The sequence below is a fragment of the Bemisia tabaci genome, chromosome 2 (assembly GCF_918797505.1).
Source record: "Bemisia tabaci chromosome 2, PGI_BMITA_v3".
Classification (NCBI taxonomy): domain Eukaryota; kingdom Metazoa; phylum Arthropoda; class Insecta; order Hemiptera; family Aleyrodidae; genus Bemisia; species Bemisia tabaci.
The window spans coordinates 78,991,425-79,017,141 of NC_092794.1; the positions used below are offsets into that span (position 1 = coordinate 78,991,425).

Here is a 25,717-nt window from a genome sequence, read left to right on the forward strand (position 1 = left end):
TCCAATGTATCGCGTTTTATACTTTCCAGCGGCACTGCAACGTTGCCATGTGAATGCGTTCGGGTAGAAATGGGAGTATGAAGGAGCGCGTTTTGCCAAACAAACCGACAGCGTTGAAGGTCGTCCGAGCTCCGGACTAAAGGCAAAATGTAAACAATGCTTTCTAGGTGTGTTCTTCTTCTTCAACCGAGATTCGCTGGGAGTGAGCTTTCTGTTGGTGAAGCCTATATATTCTGTGCTCGAACATCGTACCTTCGTGACGTCACATGGCATCAGAAGCGCCAACAAAAATGGCTGCTATCAAGTTGTGTCAAGTACCGCAAAGATGCGTTGTTAAAGTCCACAACTGCCCAACGAAAATTACCCGTTGAGTGTTGAGCTCAACGAAAGCGTTGGTAAATTCCGGTGGATTTACCCGTTTTCCAAGATGGCTGCTCAGCAAACTGCCCACCAGCTCAGCGAGGTTTCTGGCTGCTGCGGACCGCTGCCGAGTTTGCTGGATTGTTATTCCGCCATTTTTTTCTCACTTTAACCTCACACTTTGCCGGTCGCCAGTCAGTCTAGGGAGAATTGCTTGTTTTGTTTGTTCTTTCCTCTTCCTCCGCGACTTCCGTTGTGCTCTGCTCTTTTTCTTTTTACGAAGATGTGGGTCCTCATTCGATTGAATATCATTACTTTAAAAGTGGAACTGCCAGAGCAGTTTCCATGAGCATATTATCCTCTTCTTCGTCAATCATGTCAAACACTAAAATAATGCTTCACAGAAGATGAGAAGATTCTTTCGAACGAAAAAAGCTTTGACTTTATCACCGGGCACATATATCAAAAATTTCATTATCAATTTCACAACATCAACATAACCTCCAAATCATCTCAATCCAACGGGAATTTAACAACGGCACCAAGATTTTCTTCCGTCCGTTGAGCTGACGTCGTCGTTGAGATGACGTCAATCCTGCGGAGAGTCGGCCATTTTCGTTGGGCAGCAAAAGTAATTTAACAACGCACCTCAAGTACCCAACCGATTTGTATAGTCGTAAGGCCTTGCCCACACGAGCGCAGTTCGCGGAACTTATTCCTCGAACTTGCTCAATTCCCGGAACTTATTCCTTGAAACGAGGCATGCTGTCCACCCACACGGGTTCGTCCTAGAGTACCTGTATAGCGAGAGTATGGACAGATGTGAAACTCCGAAAATCCATCAGGCCTTCACCGATGCTTCTGCGAATAAAGTTAGGGCCCAGAAATGCAGCCAACCTATGAATTTCAATTATCCAGAACGATTCACAATACTATTGTTCCGAACCGTCGTTTATTAAGCACGTGTTTGACTCAGTTTTTGCATAAATTTACTCAATTTCGCGGAAGAACGCTCGTTTCTGTACATTCTTTGCCATCATGGTTAGAATTGGAATCTGCAGACTGGCAGTGAAATTTTGTGCGTTAGAAGTTGGTTAGAAGGGTGGCTGCACTTTTGGGCCCTAAGCCCTCCATGAAGCGATCTGTCCTAGAGTACCTGTATAGGGAGAGTAGCGACAGATCGGTTCATGGAGGGCTTAGGGCCCAAAAGTGCAGCCACCCTTCTGAGCAACTTCTAACACACAAAATTTCACTGCCAGCCTACAGATTTCAATTCTAACCAAGATGGCTAAAAATGTACATAAAAGAGCGTTCTTTCGCAAAAATAAGTAAATTTATGCAAAAAGTAAACCAAATACATGCTTTCTAAACGACGGTTCGTAACAATTGTATTTGTAAATCGCTCTGGACATTCGAAATTCATAGGTTGGCTGCCCTTTTGGGCCCTAACTTTATTCGCGGAGGCATCGGTGAAGGCCTGATGGACTTTCGGAGTTTCAGATCTGTCGCTACTCTCCCTATACAGGTACTCTAATCTGTCCTAGAGTCCCTTTATACCCAGAGTTAAGATAGAGTCCCTTTATACCCAGAGTTACGACAACTCGATTAACAGCTGACTGGCAGCCGTCCTTGGCTCGCCATGGAAGCCGAAACGAGTGCACCCGAACGAACGATATTGAGGGATAAGGATCAGGAATCCTGCGATGTCTGTCACACAAAAACAACAACATCAACAAAGTGATCAATTAAAAAGAAAATGAGATTGGTTTGTGAATAATTTCTTAATCTATTTTCATTTTGGACCTATGGAAATAACAATTTACTCTTGATAAACCACAATTAGGTAATATTTTCATTATTCTCGTTCACATTCGAGGTACCGCCATCTTGGTGCACTCGTTTCGGCCTCCATGAGCGAGAACCAATCAGAATTGGATTTTTTTTTAGGCCACTTTCAGCCCAATCCTGGCCCAACCAAAAGTGAGTTGTCGTAACTCTGGGTATAAAGGGACTCTAAGTTAAGACAACTCGATTATCAGCTGACTCGCAGCTGGCCTTAGCTGGCCATGGAGGCCGAAACGAGTGCACCCAAACGAACGATATTGAGGGATAAGGATCAGGAATCTTGCGATGTCTGTCACACAAAAACTAGAGTCCCTTTATACTGAGAGTCAAGACAACACCCTTCATGGAGTCACAAACGGGAATAAAGATTACAGAAATTGAACGTTTTTCGTAATCTTTGATCGGCTCATTCTTAAATTCCTTTCTCCGTTCCTTCTTTCATTCCGTTTGTTCCTTGTCGAACCCGAAATTCCGCGGTCCGTTCCAGATTATAATCTTTGCAATTGGTGAAAATGTAATCTTTATTCCCGTTTGTGACACTGAGAAGGCCTAAAATCCGGTTAACCAATCAGAAATGGATTCGCATTGTCTTGACTCTCAGCATAAAGGGACTCTAACAAAAACAACAAAATCAACAAATTGATCAATTAAAAAGAAAATGAGATTGGTTTGTGAATAATTTCTTAATCTATTTTCATTATGCACCGATGGAAATAACAATTTACTCTTGATAAACCACAATTAGGTAATATTGTCATTATTCTTGTCCACATTCGAGGTACCGCCATCTTGGTGCACTCGTTTCGGCCTCCGTGAGCGAGAACCAATCAGAATTGGATTTTTTTTAGGCCACTTTCAGCCCAACCAAAAGTGAGTTGTCTTAACTCTGGGTATGAAGGGACTCTAATGTGTCCATACCATAGAGTACATAGAGTCGTAATGTAATTGGGAGAGCTGGCGCCACTTTTAAGCATTTTCCATGTCCCGAATTTCGAGACTCCTGTGTGACGCCGGGTCACTTTTTCGATACATGATCGATTGTTTGCAATACACGGGTACCCGGCCATCCGATGACAACAACAACAACAACGGAGATAGGAATTACCACGTATTCCACACCGCCATTTTGGATCGAAAATGTATCGAAAAAGCGACCCGAACTCGGCGTACACCGGGCTCGGAATTCGTCGAGCAGAACATGGCGCCATCTCTCCCTTTTACATTACGACTCTATGTACTCAATGGTCCATACTCTCGCTATACATAGAGTACCTGTATAGGGAGAGTAGCGACAGATCGGTTCATGGAGGGCTTAGGGCCCAAAAGTGCAGCCACCCTTCTGAGCAACTTCTAACACACAAAATTTCACTGCCAGCCTACAGATTTCAATTCTAACCAAGATGGCTAAGAATGTATATAAATGAGCGTTCTTTCGCAAAAATAAGTAAATTTATGCAAAAAGTAAACCAAATACATGCTTTCTAAACGACGGTTCGTAACAATTGTATTTGTAAATCGCTCTGGACATTCGAAATTCATAGGTTGGCTGCCCTTTTGGGCCCTAACTTTATTCGCGGAGGCATCGGTGAAGGCCTGATGGACTTTCGGAGTTTCAGATCTGTCGCTACTCTCCCTATACAGGTACTCTAGCTATACAGGTACTCTAGTTCGTCCGAACTGGAACCGGAACTTCAATAAAACTGTACAATTATTGCAAAATAATAGATTATTATGACCGCCAAAGTAACAAAAATAAATGTCAAGATCATATGTAAAGGACGTGAAAAACAAAAACAAGCAAATTCACATCAAAAGAAACATAATATTTAGAAGCTCGGAGCACGTAGAGTACCTGTATAGGGAGAGTAGCGACAGTTCGGTTCATGGAGGGCTTAGGGCCCAAAAATGCAGCCACCCTTCTGAGCAACTTCTAACACACAAAATTTCACTGCCAGCCTACAGATTTCAATTCTAACCAAGATGGCTAAGAATGTACATAAATGAGCGTTCTTTCGCAAAAATAAGTAAATTTATGCAAAAAGTAAACCACATACATGCTTTCTAAACGACGGTTCGTAACAATTGTATTTGTAAATCGCTCTGGACATTCGAAATTCATAGGTTGGCTGCCCTTTTGGGCCCTAACTTTATTCGCGGAGGCATCGGTGAAGGCCTGATGGACTTTCGGAGTTTCAGATCTGTCGCTACTCTCCCTTAGAGTACCTATATTGAGAGAGTATGGCCACTGGAGTTACCACCTCTGATTGGCTCAGCCATCTTAGGCTGAATGGAGCCCTTAGGACCCAAAAATGGCGGACGCCATAAAGTTAATGTAATGCAAAATGATTCAAAATGTAGTTGTCTTTGCTTATCGTAACGAGAACTTTATCCAAATGCACTATTGCGACTTTTTTACATATTTTTAAGGCTAATCGTGTGCAATTTTTGAGAAAAATGATCTTAGATGTAGTAAGGTTGGCAGCAAGTGCGGTTGGTGATAACCGTCAAAAGTTGGCAATGACCCCCCTTCCATCATCAAAAACCAAAACAAAGCACCGCCATTTTTGGGTCCTAAGCCTCTCCATGGGACCCAGTGGCTATACTCTCTTAATATAGGTACTCTACTCTCCCTATAGGATTTTCTGGTGCAGCGCCGGAAAAAACAGTCTGCGAGCAGGAATCGATATATCGAAAATTCTGCGCGCGGAACAGATTTCGGAGCGCCGCGCCGGCGGCGAGCAGGAATCGATATATCGAAAATTCCGCGCTCGAAACAGATTTGGAGCGCCGCGCCGGAAAAAATAGTTTTGACACAAACGGCGCAAATATATCAAAAACCGGCGCGGAATCCGGAAATTCAGAGATTTTCAGCGAAAACGGGTTTTTTTTTTCCGCGCGCCAGAAAAAATTCCGCGCGCGCAAGAAAAGGGTTTTGACACTAACGGCGTTCCATTCCGAGACTCCTGTGTGACGCCGGGTCACTTTTTCGATACATAATCGATTGTTTGCGATACACGGGTATGGAACGCCGTTAGTGTCAAAACCCTTTTCTTGCGCGCGCGGAATTTTTTCTGGCGCGCGGAATTTTTTTTCGGCGCGCGGAAAGAAAAAACCCGTTTTCGATGAAAATCTCTGAATTTCCGGATTCCGCGCCGGTATTCGATATATTTGCGCCGTTTGTGTCAAAACTATTTTTTCCGGCGCGGCGCTCCAAATCTGTTCCGCGCGCGGACTTTTCGATATATCGATTCCTGCTCGCCGCCGGCGCGGCGCTCCGAAATCTGTTCCGCGCGCAGAATTTTCGATATATCGATTCCTGCTCGCCGACTGTTTTTTCCGGCGCTGCACCAGAAAATAATTCCGCGCGCCACTTTTTCGATATATCGATTTTTCTGCGCGCGGAGAATATTATCTCTCTTTTGAACGATTTCCATTATCGATCCTCTGCGTGCCCCTGCCCTGCCGTCAGAGATGGAAAATTTCATGAAATTTATTCGAGTGAAATTTCACGCGTGAAATTTCATGAAATTTCATGAAATTTCACGAAATTTCATGAAATTTATTGAAACTTTTGAGGATACATTCAAGAGGCCAAGAAACGCCTAGAAACGGTGATTCTCGATATTGAGATTTTTCAGCCCCCCTGACCTAACCTAACCTCACCACCCACTCTTCCAGCAGCTCAGTTTTTTATCACGAAGATTTCGGTGTCATGTCAGATGTCACTTATGTAAGTCATGGGTCCTTAATTTTCGTAAGTAATGCATCATTGACACTTGAGTGCCTCCGCTCCACCACAAGAACAATTTCCTCCACGCATCGGCATGAAAATACTAGTTTTTTTATGAGGGGGGGGGGGGACTTTTATTTGAGAAACGTTGGAGAAATTGATGCTAAAAATTGTAATGCCAAAAAACGGCACTTTTAGTGGTATATTTCTGAACCAACTTAATGTCCTACATATTTAACAATTATACTATAAAGATTATTCTCAGCAGTGCCAAACTGCCAACATATATATTTTAGAGTCGGAAATCTCAGTTTCAAAAATGGATTGTTTTCAATCATCTTGAATTTTATCAAGTAATTCCAAACGTAAGTAACTTTAATTTTATTTGTAAAAACATTTTTTTTTGGGTTGTTATGGATTCTCTATCCTCTTGGATACTACGCGACTGCACCCTTGGATGCTTGGTAAACACTAATTAATATTGCACTTTTTACTCTTTTCGTTTTTTGAGCATCTTCTAGAAAAAAATGAAAGTTCTCAAGAAAATCTACAGGATTTTCAGTTTTGTCTTCTTACCTTTTCGAGCAAAGTCGCAAAATTCAAAGCTTCATTAAAATTAAATCATAAATACCCAAGGTGATTTTGATTTATAAAGGTATTGTTTCAGGAACCTTCTTAAAAGTAGCAGCAATATGCGACTACATTTACCTACTGCCTTTCAGTCGTTTCATAGTAACTCAGAAACACTACAACTTTCTCTAAAACCCCCCTTGTGCCCCCTCCTTTGGGTGTAGCATCTCATTAGTGGGCCATATTCTGCTGCATCAGCAGGAGGATCAGCTGAACCGTTTCCGAGGCTTAGTAACAATATTTCTTTGAAAAATCAACAAATTTCAATTTTTTTGAAATTTATTCGGGCCTTGTGAAATTTCATGAAATTTCAAAACGTGAAATTTCACTTTCCATCTCTGCCTGCCGTATGTGGGTCGTGTAAACAAACGCAGATTGATAACACAAATGATCCAAACAACTCGAAATCTCTTAATTTTAATTAATTTAAATCCATTTTCGACTTCAACCAAGCATTTGGCAATAATATTCATCGTATTTTACAACCTGGAGCCACGGCCTATCGGCTCATTTTAAGGTGCATTCTGAAAATCAGTTTTACAAGTCCAATGTCCAAACCCAGACTTTCTTCTTTCCCTTTTTTTAACCATTCTCTTTTCACTTTCGCCTCAAATCAAATGTTTTGCAGTTTTTTTGTCTTAAGTAAGTGGTCCTGAATTCATTCAAGAGTTAGAAGTTAACGATTTATTTAGTATGATAGCCTTTTGACCTCTTAAGCTTTATCGATATGATCTCATGTAGTTCGAGGTTTCTTTGGCCCAAACCAAGTGATTACTTACACATCTGATGTGAGTCTTATGGCTCTTCAAATTCGCAGTGTAGAATTAAATCAGAGACTACAGTTACTTAATCCAGTTCTGCTCTCTTGTTCAATGTTTGTCATACGTGTTTGTTCGGTGACCACTGTAGTGCATATACACAGTTATGCTATCGGTACAGGTATTATTTCTTGTTTTCTACAGTCAGGACTTTCTCTTAAGCGCAATAATTTACCAAAGAAATTCACCTAGTTGCGTAAATAATTTGGTGTATAGATATTCTGTTAATGTCTCCTTGCGGTGATGCAAAGTTTCTGAGATCTGTCATAAGTGGATTTTGCATTTGGACGGTCACTCTTGCCTGATAAAATTACTGCTCTAGCAACTTCAAATTTATACTTTGATCTCTGATTCATCACTAAATGACACTCGTGCGGGGTCATTTATCTTTAATCAGTTCAAAGCTATTTCGACAATGAATCATCAAAGGTCCGATTGAAGAAGGAATTTTCTGGTGAGTGCTGCGGCTGAACCGACATCACAACTCAACTTTCAAAAGCATCAACTTATAAAAATTTATGAGGAAGTGGTAATGGTAAGTGGAAATCATGGTAGTGCTCGCTTCTTTCTTAAGCAAATTGTGCGCTCAAAATTTCAAAATCTACTCACCTGCATGTATATTTGAAGAGGAATACGACATGATATGTAGCAGGCTACACTTCATCTATTAATAATACGTAAATATGTCTTCCGAGCATTCTTAGGAAACTTCCACAATTTTTAGTTTTGTTCCTGAGAGAAAATTTTGAGATGACTCTGCTGGTATTCCCAATGTCTTTTCAGAAATTTTGTACTTCGTAGGTATCATCAAATACTTAAGTATCAACAGATATTGTAGAAGATAGAAAATTTATTTGAGGATTCCTGCTAGTATGTTGTGTTTCCTGCAGCAACAAGGCTCATCACATTTCATGGAATGAAGTAATCAAAAACTACCTAATTACCTACAGCTTGGTCAGTTTCATGTCTTTCTAGAGTGAAGAAAATATTTTTTTTTCTCTCTATTTAAGAATTCAGGGTGAATCAAACCTGTCCAACAAAAATTTTAATAAAATGCCTTTGTTCAAAAACACATAAGAATCATTTCAATTGTAAAGATGCCGACGATTCTGGTTAAAAGTCCGAAAGTCGGCTGATTTACTGAATTTCTCAGGTACAGACGGATGGAAGGATTTTGAAAAGACATAGAATTACATCCTCCCATAAGAATAAGTCAGGAACATGGTTAAGGTTATCTGGGGATGACATTTGTAACATTTCGTTGCATGATTTTATAATCGAAGAGAAACAGAAAGTCTGAAAATTTGTAAATCTACGTACATGGTTTTCTAGTTAGGCTATGACATCGATATGCTCGTTTTGTTATCAATTAATCTCCATAAAGGTAAGCATACCTACAAACACTGTTCCACAAGAGATACGAATGTAACTTGTGATACCTAAGTGACTTTACCAATCTTACCTGTTAAACTACCAGCTACCTGATTATTGAAACTATGTCAGCCCGATATGAAAAGACATAGCCCTATCTTCTCCATGTAATATATCGGAATTTGTTGTCTTGTCGGGTTGCTCTAAGCCTTCAATAATCGGCCTGCTGATGAGTTGCAAAATATTTCCACTTCTAGACGAATGATCATGTCTTGCTTGATGCTTTCGATAGTAGAGTTGTGATGTCGGTTCAGCCGCAGCACTCACCAGAAAATTCCTTCTTCAATCGGACCTTTGATGATTCATTGTCGAAATAGCTTTGAACTGATTAAAGATAAATGACCCCGCACGAGTGTCATTTAGTGATGAATCAGAGATCAAAGTATAAATTTGAAGTTGCTAGAGCAGTAATTTTATCAGGCAAGAGTGACCGTCCAAATGCAAAATCCACTTATGACAGATCTCAGAAACTTTGCATCACCGCAAGGAGACATTAACAGAATATCTATACACCAAATTATTTACGCAACTAGGTGAATTTCTTTGGTAAATTATTGCGCTTAAGAGAAAGTCCTGACTGTAGAAAACAAGAAATAATACCTGTACCGATAGCATAACTGTGTATATGCACTACAGTGGTCACCGAACAAACACGTATGACAAACATTGAACAAGAGAGCAGAACTGGATTAAGTAACTGTAGTCTCTGATTTAATTCTACACTGCGAATTTGAAGAGCCATAAGACTCACATCAGATGTGTAAGTAATCACTTGGTTTGGGCCAAAGAAACCTCGAACTACATGAGATCATATCGATAAAGCTTAAGAGGTCAAAAGGCTATCATACTAAATAAATCGTTAACTTCTAACTCTTGAATGAATTCAGGACCACTTACTTAAGACAAAAAAACTGCAAAACATTTGATTTGAGGCGAAAGTGAAAAGAGAATGGTTAAAAAAAAGGGAAAGAAGAAAGTCTGGGTTTGGACATTGGACTTGTAAAACTGATTTTCAGAATGCACCTTAAAATGAGCCGATAGGCCGTGGCTCCAGGTTGTAAAATACGATGAATATTATTGCCAAATGCTTGGTTGAAGTCGAAAATGGATTTAAATTAATTAAAATTAAGAGATTTCGAGTTGTTTGGATCATTTGTGTTATCAATCTGCGTTTGTTTACACGACCCACATACGGCACTACGGCAGGGGCACGCAGAGGATCGATAATGGAAATCGTTCAAAAGAGAGATAATATTCTCCGCGCGCAGAAAAATCGATATATCGAAAAAGTGGCGCGCGGAATTATTTTCTGGTGCAGCGCCGGAAAAAACAGTCGGCGAGCAGGAATCGATATATCGAAAATTCTGCGCGCGGAACAGATTTCGGAGCGCCGCGCCGGCGGCGAGCAGGAATCGATATATCGAAAAGTCCGCGCGCGGAACAGATTTGGAGCGCCGCGCCGGAAAAAATAGTTTTGACACAAACGGCGCAAATATATCGAATACCGGCGCGGAATCCGGAAATTCAGAGATTTTCATCGAAAACGGGTTTTTTCTTTCCGCGCGCCGAAAAAAAATTCCGCGCGCGCAAGCAAAGGGTTTTGACACTAACGGCGTTCCATAACACGGGTACCCGGCCATCCGATGACAACAACAACAACAACAACAAAGGAAATAGGATTTACCACGTATTCCACACCGCCATTTTGGATCGAAAATGTATCGAAAAAGCGACCCGATTTCGGCGCACACCGGGCTCGGAATTCGTCGAGCAGAACATGGCGCCAGTTCTCCCATTTACATTACGACTCTATGTACTCTATGTATGTACTCTACATATGATGGCAAAAGCCGTACCCTCCTGACGTCACAGTGCTTCAAGATGGCAGCCAAAATCGAAATGCGACGTTGAATGCGACCATCATTCTTTATCCGCCTTGACATTCAGCGTGTGATTGCGGTGTGAGTTGACACAAGTTTCAAGTCCCTCATTCTCTTTTCTTCGGCTACCTTCGGATTGTAAAAATGAATCATACTAAGGACAGGTAAAATACTCTCAGCTATCAGCTTACCTTGAATTAACCATGTAATCATACCTATCATCATACTTAGTCTCCGAGAAATGAACCATTTACTTTCATGTGACAACTCAAACTCAATGCACAATCGCACACACTGTGAATCAGGTGCCATGGCTTGACTGATTTGACTATTGGTTGAGAATAGACCAAATAATTTTATGCAGTTTAGAATTTGGAAGAATATATCGACGGTGTAAGTCGGCAATCACATAATTTGTTTGCGGTGTCTGAAAATCTCCGCCTCTAATGTTATTTTTTTCAGAGGAGAACAAATTGACATGATTCCTCAAAGTTTTTGCAGAATTTGCTTCGCATAGAGAAGAAAAATCACTGCAGTTTTAAAGAATAGCCGTTAAGTAGTTTTCCGTTTAAAAAATAAAGTATGATAGGAAGTCTGCGACGTCGCAAATCGAGTTATGTGATTGCCGACTTACACTGTCGATATGCTGTCTTCCGTTCAGCATTGTAAGTAATCACTAGAATCAAGATGATTAATCTTCTGTTGCACCCTGAAAGTGTGCTAATGTATTTGACGGAAGCTAGAATGAAGCTGCAGTTGTGTAAATTTGGACACTGTATCCTGGCCTGAGTCTACCTTATCTCAAATTTGCCTCATTCTGCTTGTGTCTGCAACTCTTAAAACCCAGTTCTAGTTGTGTTTTCATCATTCTTAGAGGAGATGAGAAACCTGAATGAAAAAAAAAAAGTTTCAATGGAGAACTAATTAGTTTGACACCTTTTCCCTCTGTAACGCACTGCGCACATCGATTGGAGGGCATTATAAATATTTGTTGTCTTCGTTAGAATAGAAGGTCCCATGTGCGGACAGGTGGTAATTCCACCTCCCTACCCTTTCAAATTATTGTATCTTTAGATATCGCCGGTAGTGATAGCAAGTCGATCCCTTGATTACTCAGCTAAAGAATCCTATTTTATCCAAATATCCCGGACGAAGGTTTTTTCCTCGCCATCCAGAATTTCAGGTTGAGGGCGGACGTTACTATTTTCAATTCTAGAGGGGGCAGGCCACCCCCATCTCCCCTCGCCCTTTGTACGCCCATGCATGAAACCCTTTTTTAACTAAGTAGCTAGTTTATTTTAGTTTTTACTTGGAGAGGTTTTTTGAGCTTGAAAGTTGACTTTAGAAGAAATGGTTGGGCTAAATCCATGGGCCCCAGGATAAGTTTGAAAATCAATTTAATGTCTTATTTCTTGGATTACCTCATTTAGTTCTGTTCTCTGTTTCAGGCATCAAAGATCTCAGTTCCCTGCAAACATCACTGTTGACAATTTGGAAGCTCCACCCGAAGAAGCATTGAATGTATGTTTCCTTCATTACATATCACGGCTCCGTTGAAGGGAAGTTATATGAAAAGTGACTGGTCGTCTCCGAACTCTTCGGCATCTTCAAGTAGGGTAAAAATACTATGTTTTTAGCCAAAAATCGAAATGTGTTGTTCGAGCTCCTCGAAAATAAATCGACTTATAGGCTTTTTTCTCAAAAAAATCACAAAATTGAAGAGATTACCATTTTTTTCATGGACAAATCGTATCGCAATCTAAAATCTAATTATACCGTTAAAAAGCCCTTGCTTTCAGCTTTCTAACGGCCTATAGTTTTTGTAATTTGGAGCAACTGACCGTCTATAAACGGAATTTTACTGCAATCATATCAAGGAATTTTCCGCCAACTCGGACGGCCGGTTCCTCTGAATTTATCTCTGCTATTTTTGAAATTAAAAAATAAAACATGCACACCGTTAGAAAGATCACACTCTCAGTTTTATATTGGTATAATAATTTTGGAATTTTGGGCTACTCAACGCGGGCACATTGGAATTTTTCGAAACCATGTCAAAAAAGGAAGAAAAACGGGTGGCTCCGGTCAAAGTCAATTTCTCGCCGCCCATATGCACCAAAATAAAAAACCAACATGTCGTTGGAAAGCTGAAATCGTCAGCTTTCGAATGGTACCGTGGTTTTTTTGGTAGCGTTAAAAATCATGAGTAAAAATAGGAATCTCCGTCGAAGACGAAACCTTGTATTTTGGCTACTCTTTTTTGTAGGGAGACATCTCTTAATTTTTCCCCCGTAATTTTTGGGGGGATTTTGGTCACTCTGAACATTACCTGAGAGTCCTGTGTCCCATTAGACACATTAAGAATCACACCTGACTCAGAGAAAATGCAGGGTTGTCAAATTTGGCCATTTATCATAGCTTTTCCAAATTACCTAGTGTATAAGTATCGTGTTTTTGGCTACAAAAATGGGTCATAATCGGTGCGAGGTCAATCGAAAATAGAAAGCTCGAGTCGTTAAGAACATATAAGAAGCCTGTACTTCGATTTCTTTTTTGGGGAGGGGGGGGGGCACTTTTAACACTTTATGCGAGAAAAAATGTAACAAAGATGACGATTCAACTAATTTGAACACAGCAAACCTATTGTTTAACAGAAATAAAGTTTACTTCATTGCATAAAACAAAGGATGTCGCAAAACATAGCACAATAGAATGAACAACGTACAAAAAAATCAGTCTCAGTTAATTAAGTACAATTAGATAAAGTAACAGACAATTAACAAAAAAAGATTATTAATTATAACACAAATATTAAAAAATTGATAGTAAATATTATAATAAAATATGAACTCGATGATCAGCCTTTTCATATGTTCTTAACGACTCGAGCTTTCTATTTTCGATTGACCTCGCACCGATTATGACCCATTTTTGTAGCCAAAAACACGATACTTATACACTAGGTAATTTGGAAAAGCTATGATAAATGGCCAAATTTGACAACCCTGCATTTTCTCTGAGTCAGGTGTGATTCTTAATGTGTCTAATGGGACACAGGACTCTCAGGTAATGTTCAGAGTGACCAAAATCCCCCCAAAAATTACGGGGGAAAAATTAAGAGATGTCTCCCTACAAAAAAGAGTAGCCAAAATACAAGGTTTCGTCTTCGACGGAGATTCCTATTTTTACTCATGATTTTTAACGCTACCAAAAAAACCACGGTACCATTCGAAAGCTGACGATTTCAGCTTTCCAACGACATGTTGGTTTTTTATTTTGGTGCATATGGGCGGCGAGAAATTGACTTTGACCGGAGCCACCCGTTTTTCTTCCTTTTTTGACATGGTTTCGAAAAATTCCAATGTGCCCGCGTTGAGTAGCCCAAAATTCCAAAATTATTATACCAATATAAAACTGAGAGTGTGATCTTTCTAACGGTGTGCATGTTTTATTTTTTAATTTCAAAAATAGCAGAGATAAATTCAGAGGAACCGGCCGTCCGAGTTGGCGGAAAATTCCTTGATATGATTGCAGTAAAATTCCGTTTATAGACGGTCAGTTGCTCCAAATTACAAAAACTATAGGCCGTTAGAAAGCTGAAAGCAAGGGCTTTTTAACGGTATAATTAGATTTTAGATTGCGATACGATTTGTCCATGAAAAAAATGGTAATCTCTTCAATTTTGTGATTTTTTTGAGAAAAAAGCCTAAAAGTCGATTTATTTTTGAGGAGCTCGAACAACACATTTCGATTTTTGGTTAAAAACATAGTATTTTTACCCTACTTGAAGATGCCGAAGAGTTTGGAGACGACCAGTCACTTTTCATATAACTTCCCTTCAACGGAGCCGTGATATACTTTCAGTTTCTAGTAAGGGTTCAAGAGCCAATTCTAGTGGGCATCCATAAATCATTTGAGTGTATTTTCCAAGTTGCGTAAGGTAGGTGAATTTACATGCAAAATGTTTTCATGATTGAATGCTTCCTACAGCCACAACAGCAATTTTTCATTGAAGATTGTTTTCATCATTCAATGAGTCGCTGAATCTACCAAGCACTGTGTAAGATTACGTTTCCCTCCTATTTTTAAAATTGTCAAAATCCATAACTAAGAAGAAAAGTGGGTGTATCAAAAATTGATTGTCTTATTGTGCTGACTCCTAAAGACCGAAGAAGCCGAAGGATGCAGCGTTGACTTCCCTTTAATTTATAATTCGTGTTAGTAAGAGTGGCAGAAAAAATTATATATGAACGCTCCAAATACCCAGTACCAGGGGTACGTAAAATGTTCAACGGACTAACCAGCTGTGGGAGGGATGTGGAGGCATCTGGAAAAAGGGATAAAATGTGAAGGCACCTGAAAAAAGTAAAAAAAAAATTTGAAGGCAGTAAGCATTCAGGAATTCTCTTTTCAAATTTTAAAGACTAGGTACTTTTGAAGGAAACCATAAAATGCGTTTTTTATGAGAAGGAAATTTCTTAGTACATTCCTTTTTGTAAAGGAAATTGTATAACTTGCCCTTTTATGCAAAGAAATTAGTGAATGACATAGTCTGATGTGGACAACGTGTTCCATAAATGACCTCATAGTGCAGAATGACCCGGATGCTACATAGGTTGTCCCAAAAGTACTGCACGTTTTTTTTTTTTTTTTTTTTTGGACGAATGGTAGCAGATATCAAAATGCGGTTTGTGTAGTCTTAAAGACCGAGCAATTCCCGATAAAACAAGACAAAGAGCGACGCCAAAAACGACCGTTTTTTGGCACAATTTGGGCCAGAAGGGATTTTTCTGAAACCGGGCCCAAACGATACCTTATGATACCCTAAAACTCTGGTTAAAATTTTAGCTTGAGTATACGCACGGTTTTTGAGAAATGAGGGGGCAAAGTTGCCAAATCGCCATCATTCTGGACAGCATTTCTACAGCAAAAAGACGGGGAAAATGGACGAAAAAGTTACACCTTTGATGGGTTTCGGCTGTAAATGTTCTTATTGGGCCCCCGAGCATTTAACTGTGTTCAGTTTCAAAAATTTTGATCGCACAGTGGTCCAAAGTGGGGAGAAATCGTCGACAAATCATGATTCTTTGTAAAATTTTTAAAATAGAAATAAAATTGTCGATCTGCTGCAGTTTTCATGGCTGACAATGTTCTTATCGGTCCTCAATGCATGAAATTGTGTTCAGCTTCACAAATTTACATCGCACAGCGGTCAAAAATGAGGGAATTAGTGGACAAATTAAGATCCTCTGTGAAACTTCTTAAAAATAAAGTGAAACTGTTGGTCCCCAGTAGAGTTTAGATCCCGGAAAAATTCTTTAAATTATTTTTTGGACTGTTTAAATCATTTTTTTATTTTTTTCTCTCCATTTTTCCTCCTTTTTTTTAAATTTCTGAAAGTTAGCATATTTTATTGAGATAATGCTACAAAGTCTATTCTATAACAACGTTCTATAGACAATACGGTCTGACATGCAGTAATAAGTAAGAAAATAAAATATATTAATTTTTTCGGGATCTAAACTTTACTGGGGACCAACAGTTTCACTTCATTTAAAAAAAGTTTCACAGAGGATCTTAATTTGTCTACTAATTCCCTCATTTTTGACCACTGTGCGATGTAAATTTGTGAAGCTGAACACAATTTCATGCATTGAGGACCGATAAGAACATTGTCAGCCATGAAAACTGCAGCAGATCGACAATTTTATTTCTATTTTTAAAAATTTTACAAAGAATCATGATTTGTAGACGATTTCTCCCCACTTTGGACCACTGTGCGATCAAAATTTTTGAAACTGAACACAGTTAAATGCTTGGGGGCCCAATAAGAACATTTACAGCCGAAACCCATCAAAGGTGTAACTTTTTCGTCCATTTTTCCCGTCTTTTTGCTGTAGAAATGCTGTCCAGAATGATGGCGATTTGGCAACTTTGCCCCCTCATTTCTCAAAAACTGTGCGTATACTCAAGCTAAAATTTTAACCAGAGTTTTAGGGTATCATAAGGTATCGTTTGGGCCCGGTTTCAGAAAAATCCCTTCTGGCCCAAATTGTGCCATTCTTGGCGTCGCTCTTTGAGCTCTTTAAGTCAAAAAATGACCAAGTTACAGGGTTTTGAAAATGACTTGTAGAGGTGACCCCTACAGGATTTTTAACTTTTTTCTGGAAAAAAAAACAAAGAATTAAAGATTCAAGTGGTTTTATTAAATCAATTTTACAGAATCTTACCAAGATTACTAGCATTTACTCTTCTTCACTGGACCACTGGACACTAGTTTCCTTCTCAAAATACCTTCCATCACTTGCCACACAGCGCCGCAACCGTTCTTCCCCCTTCTTCGAATATGTTTTTTTGAATTCTTTTTGCCTGATGTTCTCTAAGAAAGTTTTAACAGCTTTTTTTATCTCGTTGATGGAGTTAACCTTCCTGCCTCTTAAGCCCTTTTTCAACGTAGGGAATAACCAAAAATCGTAGGGTGCGAGGTCCGGGCTGATACCATGTTGCCAACCTCATTCGATCGCGATGATTTCTCTGTAGAATTTTTGATTAATCAAATCGTTGTTTTTTTTCCAGGAAAGAAGCTAAAAATCCTGTAGGGGTCACTTCTACAAGTCATTTTCAAAACACTGTAACTTAGTTATTTTTTGACTCAGAGAGCTCAAATTTGTCTTGTTTTATTGGTAATTGCTCGGTCTTTAAGACTACACAAACCACATTTTGATATCTGCTACCGTTCGTCCAAAAAAAAAAACAATCAAATCTTTGTTTTTTTTCCAGGAAAGAAGCTAAAAATCCTGTAGGGGTCACCTCTTCAAGTCATTTTCAAAACCCTGTAACTTGGTCATTTTTTGACCGCTAATGTCTATTTTCTCTAATTTTGAGAGAACTGCAAAAAACTGTAGAGGCCTTTCAAATGCGGGATTAAAAATGCTGAGAAGTTAACTATCTCAAGAGTGGATTGTAGAAAAGGATCCTCAACAGTATCCAGCTCCTCTTCTGTCTGAGGCAGAGTAATTAAAGATACTTTGGACATTAGCAGTCCTCGAATGATTCGTGAAAATCTCTGAGTTTTGGAGCCGTTTAATATTTTCAAAATTCATTCTACAGATATCGAAGCGATAGATTATCATTCACCTAAAGTTGAAAAAATATAATTCTTGACAATTACGGCACTTAAAGCAAGTTTCATCACGAAAATACCAGCAACTAACTGGACATTAATGGTTTTCGCATGATTAGTGCGTGGTTGGTTCTAAATTGTCGAAAACGCATATCTTCAGGTACGGAATTTTTTGAAAAATTAACAGAAAGGTATCTTTAGAGTGACAAGCAATACAAATATATCTTTAGAGTGACAAACAATACAAATATATCTTTAGAGTGACAAACAATACAAATTTATCTTTACAGTGACAAACAATACAAATAAATAAAAAAAATAAAACCGACCTCTTTAAGCATCTCCATAGACTCCTAACTCGACGCTGCGCCATCTCTCTCGCTGGAGGAGTTATTACTTGCCTCAGCAGTGGCGTGCGGTCCGGATAAGCAAGGCAAGCACTGCTTGCCCAAAGATTTCAAAAGAAAGAAGAAAATTACACCTATTAAGTGTTTTACATTTTAGGAAATATAATTTATAAAATGTGCTCAGTAAGTAAATTGCATTAAAAACAGAAAGAGAGGGAGATAGAAATACGTATTAAGCCACCGAAGTAGGAAAGCGGCAGAGCGGATGGAGGTGGCGCAGCGCGCTGCGCGGCCTGAACACGGGCCAACTCATGCGCTGGAGAATCGCTTGCGATCAGCTGAGCGGAGCGCCACTGCTCGGCGGCGGAATCAAGGCGGGCGGGGAGCGCGGTACGTTCCGAGTCCGAGCCCTTCGCTGCGCGATCGCAGCTCGCCTCTCTTGGCCACCTCTTGGCCCGTCACCGCAGCGCGCTGCTTCTGCCTCCGATGCGCTATCTTGTTCCCTCTTTCCGTCGCGACTGTAATTGCTCCTCCGGAGCAAATGCCTTTATATTCTATAAAATTTCGCTCACTTGGATCAAATTGGTGATGAATTAGATAATTCTCAATCCTGTTTTAAATGCAGAAAGCCCTTTTTTGGGGGGGGGGGGGGGAATTTAAGTAACTCAAAAAATTCTAAATGCTGTAGAATAAAGACTAAAATACCTCAAATAAGTGGCAAAATTAGGAGTTAAGAGTATGGAGCCGTCCTTCAATGATCAATAACATTCGAAACAAGTTGAGTAAATGAAATCATAAATACGAGAGAGAGAAATAAAACCACAGTTTTTCAAGACATTCCATTAGATTTCATCCGAAAAATAGAGCAAATAGAGTAAAATTTTAAGAATTTTCTAGGGAGGTTGGGGGGAGGGGGAAGGGAAAGAGGCTACGTTAACCCCCCCCCCCCCCCCCCCGGATGACGAATGCTAGAGCTTGCCCTGTCTCTGAACCCACCGCACGCCACTGTGCCTCAGTGACTAACCAATTGGCAAGGTCGCTGTAAAATTATTCTATAAAAGTCTTAGGGTATGTACGCCATATATGAATCGACGTAGCGTATTTTTTTACCCTTTATCGCAACTTTCCCCAAAGTAAAGCTGGATAAAGGTCCTCAAAATTCGATTGAGGATTTCTAGCCTTATGAAGCTAATAAGTTTGGCAACCTGCAGAATCTATGACAATGCGTGTGACAATACATCCTTGCAAGTTCCCAAAATGTATTTGCTTCATTTCGCTTATTTTAACCCGAATTTTATTCTCTTTAGAGATGATTTGGTCTCTCAAAAAAATGAAATACTATCCCATGTCTTTTTCTTAACTTTTTCTGGATTTTCTTCATTTCATGAAGTATATTCTGGAAAAATTTATAGTATAATAGGATCAACTCTTTCTCATTCCTAGAGATAATAAAAGAGCCAAAATTTTGAAACACCGCAGTTGAGATACGATATTTTCTAGTTTTATCATCTGTGATGACCACCATTTACAATGGAGAAATAAGTCTCATTGGGATGGTCATCCTTCCTTCAGAGATAAACCCGATTCCATATAAGGCGTAATTTTATAACTTTACGACTTATACTCTTACATGGAATCAAGTATTATCACTGGAGGAGCGGTTGTAAGTTATAATTGACGAAATACCCTGAAATTCACCCTTAAAGTGAAAATCCAAGTATTTGGACAATTATACCTGCTGAAATGCAGCGGGAGAGCAGAATCAGAAAACTGATTAAAAATAAAAATTTAAAAATTCAAACATTCATGCTTTTTACGGTTTTTACGATCGGGATTATTTCAAGTTAAAAAAATACAAGAAGATTGGCGTTTTACAAATTTATTAATTAGAAAATTTTAAGAAAATTTTGAAAAAGGTGAAATTAACGAATTTTGAAAAAAATATTGAAATCGTCTAAAATGACAAGATATCAGAAAGAAAAAAGAAAGGTCTTTCGACGATTCACCAAAGATGTCCGGGGTTTCCAATGTTCCAATAATCGTAAGTCCAGCAAAGTCCAGAGTCCAGAAAACAAGAGAGAGATTTGTGGTCGAGCCGAGGCTCTCGACCAGAGTCCTCGCTCTCGCTGAGCTGAGGCTCCTTGCAAGCCCACAGATCAAATCGATAAGTTTATCAAAAAAGTTAATGAGCGCAATTTAGATAGAGAGTTAAGCTCCTTATCTAAATATCTCACATCGCACTCGATTTTTCCAGAAAAGACGATTTTTCTTGGAGAACGAGGTTTTTTTTGGTACTTTTGCGACTATTTTCCCAGGAAATTGGGTTTTCCCTAAAAATGGTGGGTGTTAACAAATTTCTGAGATTATATTCGGGTTTATCAGCTTAAATTACACGAGAATCGATGTATCACACATCGAGAAAATGTTATGAATTTCCTTGGAAGTGGAAACAGCTCGGAAAAGCTGTTGGCCCGGAAAAATCGGACCATTTAGAAAACGGGGGCTTGTCAAAAATGAGTGAAGGTAAAATTCGAGGTTAGTGTCTCTTAATACAGTAGGAGACACCAATAGAGTATCTCGGTAAATTCCTGAAAATCCTTAGAACAGGAAAATCATCAAAAAATACCGATGGATAGCGTTTTCGTAGGGAAAGCGACTTTTCCGGGAAAAGGATGGGTGATAGGAAAATTCTAAGATCATATTTGAATTCAACAGTTCAAAATATAAATGAATCGATGTATCTATCACACATCGGAGACATTTTTAAAATGTATTTTTAATACACTTTAAGTTTAGGAAAGGTTTTTCACAATTTTAGGCTCGGAAAAATAGGCTTCACTGGAAATCTGGAGGGTGATAGAAAGAAACCTAGGTCGTATTCAGATTCAGCAGTTTAAAACATAATAGTAACACACTACCACGGGTCCAGGCAAATTTATATAAAAATAAATTGCATTCACGACAAGTATACGTCAAAGGGGTACGTACAAAACGGGGGAGAAGTTTTGAAAGACGCGGTTTAAACGAGCGTTTCCAGCGTGACGAGAGCTTCCAGAACATTTGTAGTATCATAATGTTTAGTCGACTTCAGATCGATTTATCGCCTCCAAAGCGGCGGAACGCTGAAAGAAGACCCCATTTTTTTCACGTCTGCGCCGATTTAAAAAAAAAAAAAAAACCCAATTTTTTATTTTAATGAAAAACTGATATATTATTTCTGACTCTCTGTAGCCCCTTAAGCTTTTTACCGTATGCTGGGGAAATGTTTTGGTCGCGAGTTGTAAGAGCGGAAAGGAGCGAAGGTCGGGAAAATCGGCCATTTTAAACTGTGCGTGCGGAGGTGATCGGAAGGAAAACGTCCTCTCCCACTCAGTTCTGCAAATCACACTCTTCGGCCAAACTCGTATTGTTGCCATGTGTCGACGTGTCGTCTGGTCCGTCGCCGCGCGCAGTTTAAAATAGCCGATTTTCCCGACCTTCGCTCCTTTCCGCTCCTCTAACTCGCGACCAAAACATTTCCTCAGGATATACGCTAAGAAGCTAGAGGGGTTACAGAGAGTCAGGAACAACATATCAGTTTTATAAAAAAAATGGCTTTTTTGAAATCGGCGCGGGCGTGAAAAAAAATGGGGTCTTCTTTTAGCGTTCCGCCGCTTTGGGGATGATAACTCGAGCTGAAGTCGACTAAACCCTATGATGTTTTAAATTTTCTGAAAGATCTCGTCACGCTGGAAACGCTCGTTTAAACCGCGTTCTTCAAAACTTCTCGGTTTTCGAGCAACAAATTCGCGAAAATGTTGCTGATTTTTAACTTTGACCCCCCGCCGCGTCTCCCCAAAATTTTTAGGGGGCTTGAAACTTTGGGAAAAGATGGGGCATTGTTTGATGAATGAATAGGGCAAGTCGCAAAGGTATCTGCCTAGAGCCCCAAATGGCCCGTTTTTCACGTACCCCTTTACTCATTTCCCCGGGAAATAATCGCTTTACCGGAAACCTGAGAGGTGAACGGGAAAAATGGATTGCATTTTGCAAAAAGGAGCCACTAGCAATGCAATTATGCTTAGATTGTGCAACTTCATATTTTGCAATAAAATTGCGGAAATCGTGAAAAACTATGAAATTTAGATGGTAATTGTTGTCTTAAATTTACAGTTTTTAGCGAGTAAAATAGAAACTATTAATAGATAATCGGGTTTTTCCTCCAAGACAAAAGAAGTTGCACAATCTTAGCAACATTGCAATGCTAGTGGTTCCTTTTTGCAAAATGCAATCCAAATAAAAGTCATTTTCGGACTCAGTGGCTCTTGATAGATCGGAAAAATTGTATCTCGTAGCTGAGAAAGATTTTGCCTACATTCTGGGGGGGGGGGGGGGGGTAACAGTTGGAAAAGTACTTAAAATTATTCGAGTAAAATCGGCTTTTTCGGAAAATTGGAGGGTGATGGAAAAAATGAAGGTCATATTCAGATTCAGCGTCTCAAAATGCATAAAGATCACCTTATGTCGTCCAGGGGACATTTTTTCATTTTGGTTTGTTGTACAGTGTTATGAGGCATGTAACAAAATACGAACATCAGCGATTTTCGCATGATTTGGACCGCGATCAATATGACAACCTCAAATATGTCCTCTTTTTCACAAAACCACCCACTCCTGGGAACTCTCCTGTTCCCAGCACTTAAATTTCCAGGGAAACTGTGGTCCTATTCCGAACATCCTTGAATGATTAGAAAGTTTCTAGTCATGAAGCTCCGAAAAATTAGAGAAGAGTCAGGGAATTCTAAAACTTAAGGAAGCTTATATCCTGTATATGCAGAACAATACATTTGAGGGGCTGAGCATCAAGGCGCATAAGTGCAGTTTTTGAAAAAATTGAGATGTTCATGAACTCAACTAAAACTAGTTTGAAAGAATGTTCTGTGAAAAATTCACAAGTAAAATCCAGCTTTCAAGCATATAAAAGTGAGTTTATCTTTCTCTCCACCATGAGGCTCCATGCAATTTTTGAAACTTCAAAAATGTATTTCTTGAAATAGCAACGTAACTGCAATTAAGCACCGTGCCCTCCAAGCCCCTCATTTGGTCTGTCTAACTCAACCTTTGTCCGTTAATTTTGGCTTTTATAAGCAGGTGGCTTGAATCTACCGATTTCAGTGTGAACAATTATTTCTAATTGATCTTTCAAGAGATGATTACTGAAATGTCTTTTGTATCCAATGCCTTTTACATAAAACTTTAATGAAAAGCTATTTTTTGTGATACCCTTGTGGGCTACATCTGAAATACATCTTGCAGTAATGCAGTACCATTTCTAGCTCATTTAAAGTACAACATCTATGCTATTAGATCGCTGATGATAATAAGTGTCATCGTCTTTGAGCCCGATACAGCTGTCTTCATCGCAAAATTTAGTTCATTTTTCACCCTGTTAGGTGATTAATTCAATCATGGAAACCTTTTGCGTTTAAATGCCTCTACTGAAGGGAACTTGATTTATCGTTTTCTCGTGAGATCTTACAAAACAAGGCCAGGCGACTCATACCATTACACACCACATTTATGTGAACAAACTATTTTTAAAAAATTATTATGATTGATCAATCAATGACTTTTAAGGATTTTGCTACAAAGGAGACACTTATCACATCAAGTCAAGAACTGTAAAAAATTTTTGTCGCTTTTGAACGTCCAAAATATAGCATTAGTACCATGTTCTGAGGCAGATTTTAGAAGTTAAAATATGAATAACTCGAAATCAACTTTTTGGCACTTAGCCTGTCATTGATGATAATACTTCAGTTTATGTTCTATTATCAGATTGGAGTTTAAGTACTACTTTGTTTCAATACTGAACTTTATCTGGTCACAGGTGGATCTGAAAGAGGTTGTCATACCTGGAGTCTATCCAGACAAACTCAATGGTGATGTAAGTACAACTGAAAATCGTTAGTTTAATGTCAAAGTGTGGAAGATGTCAAAGCTTATTTTGACTAAACAAAAGCAGCTCTAACAGTGTTTGTCAAAATCCAATCAGTGTAAACATGACACTGCCAAGTCCTCAGTCCTCTAAACAAGAGTTCCTGAAGAGTCAATAAAATTCTAAGATGATGCCATTGTTAATATCGACATAATTTTTCTCATTCATGTGAAAATCCCTCAAAATTTGAACTGGAATATCAAGAAAAGCACCACTAGATACTAAAAACCACAATTTCGAAATCGGTTAATGGAGCTCCTAGAAAAATAATCGCGATTTTATGGTTTTTTTAAGGCTTTTTTTTCGGAAAATAGGCTCATGTAGGGCAACTAAATTCCCCCTCTGCCCCATTTCTTCTTGGATTGATCTGAATTTTTAGCATGTTATTCTCTGGTATGAAGTACGCCTTTCCTGAAATTTTCGTGATCCGAAAAATTTTTTTTGCTCCCGTTACAACGTTGCAAAGTTTCAAACTTCAAAATTATGAATTTTCCGAATGAAAGTGTGACACTGGCCCCTTGCTTCTTGGATTGGTCTGAATTTTTGGTGTGTTCTCCTCCGATATGAGGTAAAAAATTACTGAAATTTTTATGGCCGGAAAATATTTTTTCCTCTCGTTACAACGTTGCCAAGTTTTCAGCTTGAAAATTTTGGGATTGGATGTAAAACGATGGCATGGGCCCATGTCTTAATGAATTGATCTGAATTTTTAGTATGTTATTCTTCCGTATAAGTAGCAAATTCTCTGAAATTTTCATTACTTGATAATTTCTTTACCCTCGTTTCGACGTTGCCAAGTTTCGAACTTCAAAATTATGGATTTGACCATAAAATGATAGCGTTTGAGTGGGATACCTTGCAGAATTGTTCTTATTTATGAGTAATTTTACGAAACGTTTCAATAATTTGCCCCTTCAAAACTGGAAGATTGCCGTGTTGCCGTTTTACTACTTTTATTCCGCATGAATATACCAATGCTGCATCTTGCTGGAACTGCAAATGCTGGTTTTTTTCATTCACTTTGGCAGCGTCCATTCTGCACTAACTGATAGCGTATCGTATCACATGTGTATGGGCAGAGGGGGAATTTAGTTGCCCTACATGAGCCTATTTTCCGAAAAAAAAGCCTTAAAAAAACCATAAAATCGCGATTATTTTTCCAGGAGCTCCATTAACCGATTTCGAAATTGTGGTTTTTAGTATCTAGTGGTGCTTTTCTTGTTATTCCAGTTCAAATTTTTAAGTCAGGACCAACTTCGAGCTAATCCCCTTCCAGGAGCTCCGTGTAGGTCTATCGACCTAGATTTTTGACAACCAATGAACTGGTTGTCCATCCCAGAACAATTGACGTCATGTTTACCCTTGTACGGCAACAGCGACATGGAAATTACAGCCGTAACCGCTCTCAACTTATTTTAACGCGCTGTCATGTCGGTGTGCGCAGCGATGCGCGGACCGCGAGCCGAACAAATGCTTTTCCGTCTCACGAGCGCACTACAAAACGTTTTTCTGTCTCACGAGCGCACTACAAAACACGTCTGAACAGTCTGAAAGATCAACACCAACTTGAGTGAGA

The 25,717-nt window shown here is 39.2% G+C and overlaps 1 protein-coding gene across 3 annotated transcripts in view; it reads left to right on the forward strand.

Moving 5' to 3' along the window:
• The first annotated feature begins 10,701 nt into the window (after positions 1 to 10,701).
• Positions 10,702 to 25,717, forward strand: part of LOC109036065 (Tudor domain containing 3) — a 51,274-nt gene continuing 36,258 nt past the window's right edge. For 2 of the 3 annotated variants that reach the window (XM_072296362.1, XM_072296363.1), the window contains exons 1-3: positions 10,702 to 10,858; positions 12,143 to 12,215; positions 24,034 to 24,090. In XM_072296362.1, coding sequence (XP_072152463.1) covers positions 10,839 to 10,858; positions 12,143 to 12,215; positions 24,034 to 24,090 — 150 coding nt within the window. In that variant the 5' untranslated portion in view covers positions 10,702 to 10,838. Of the gene's footprint in view, positions 10,859 to 12,142; positions 12,216 to 14,552; positions 14,635 to 24,033; positions 24,091 to 25,717 lie in introns of those variants that run through there. The other variant, XM_072296364.1, reaches the window with a different exon arrangement.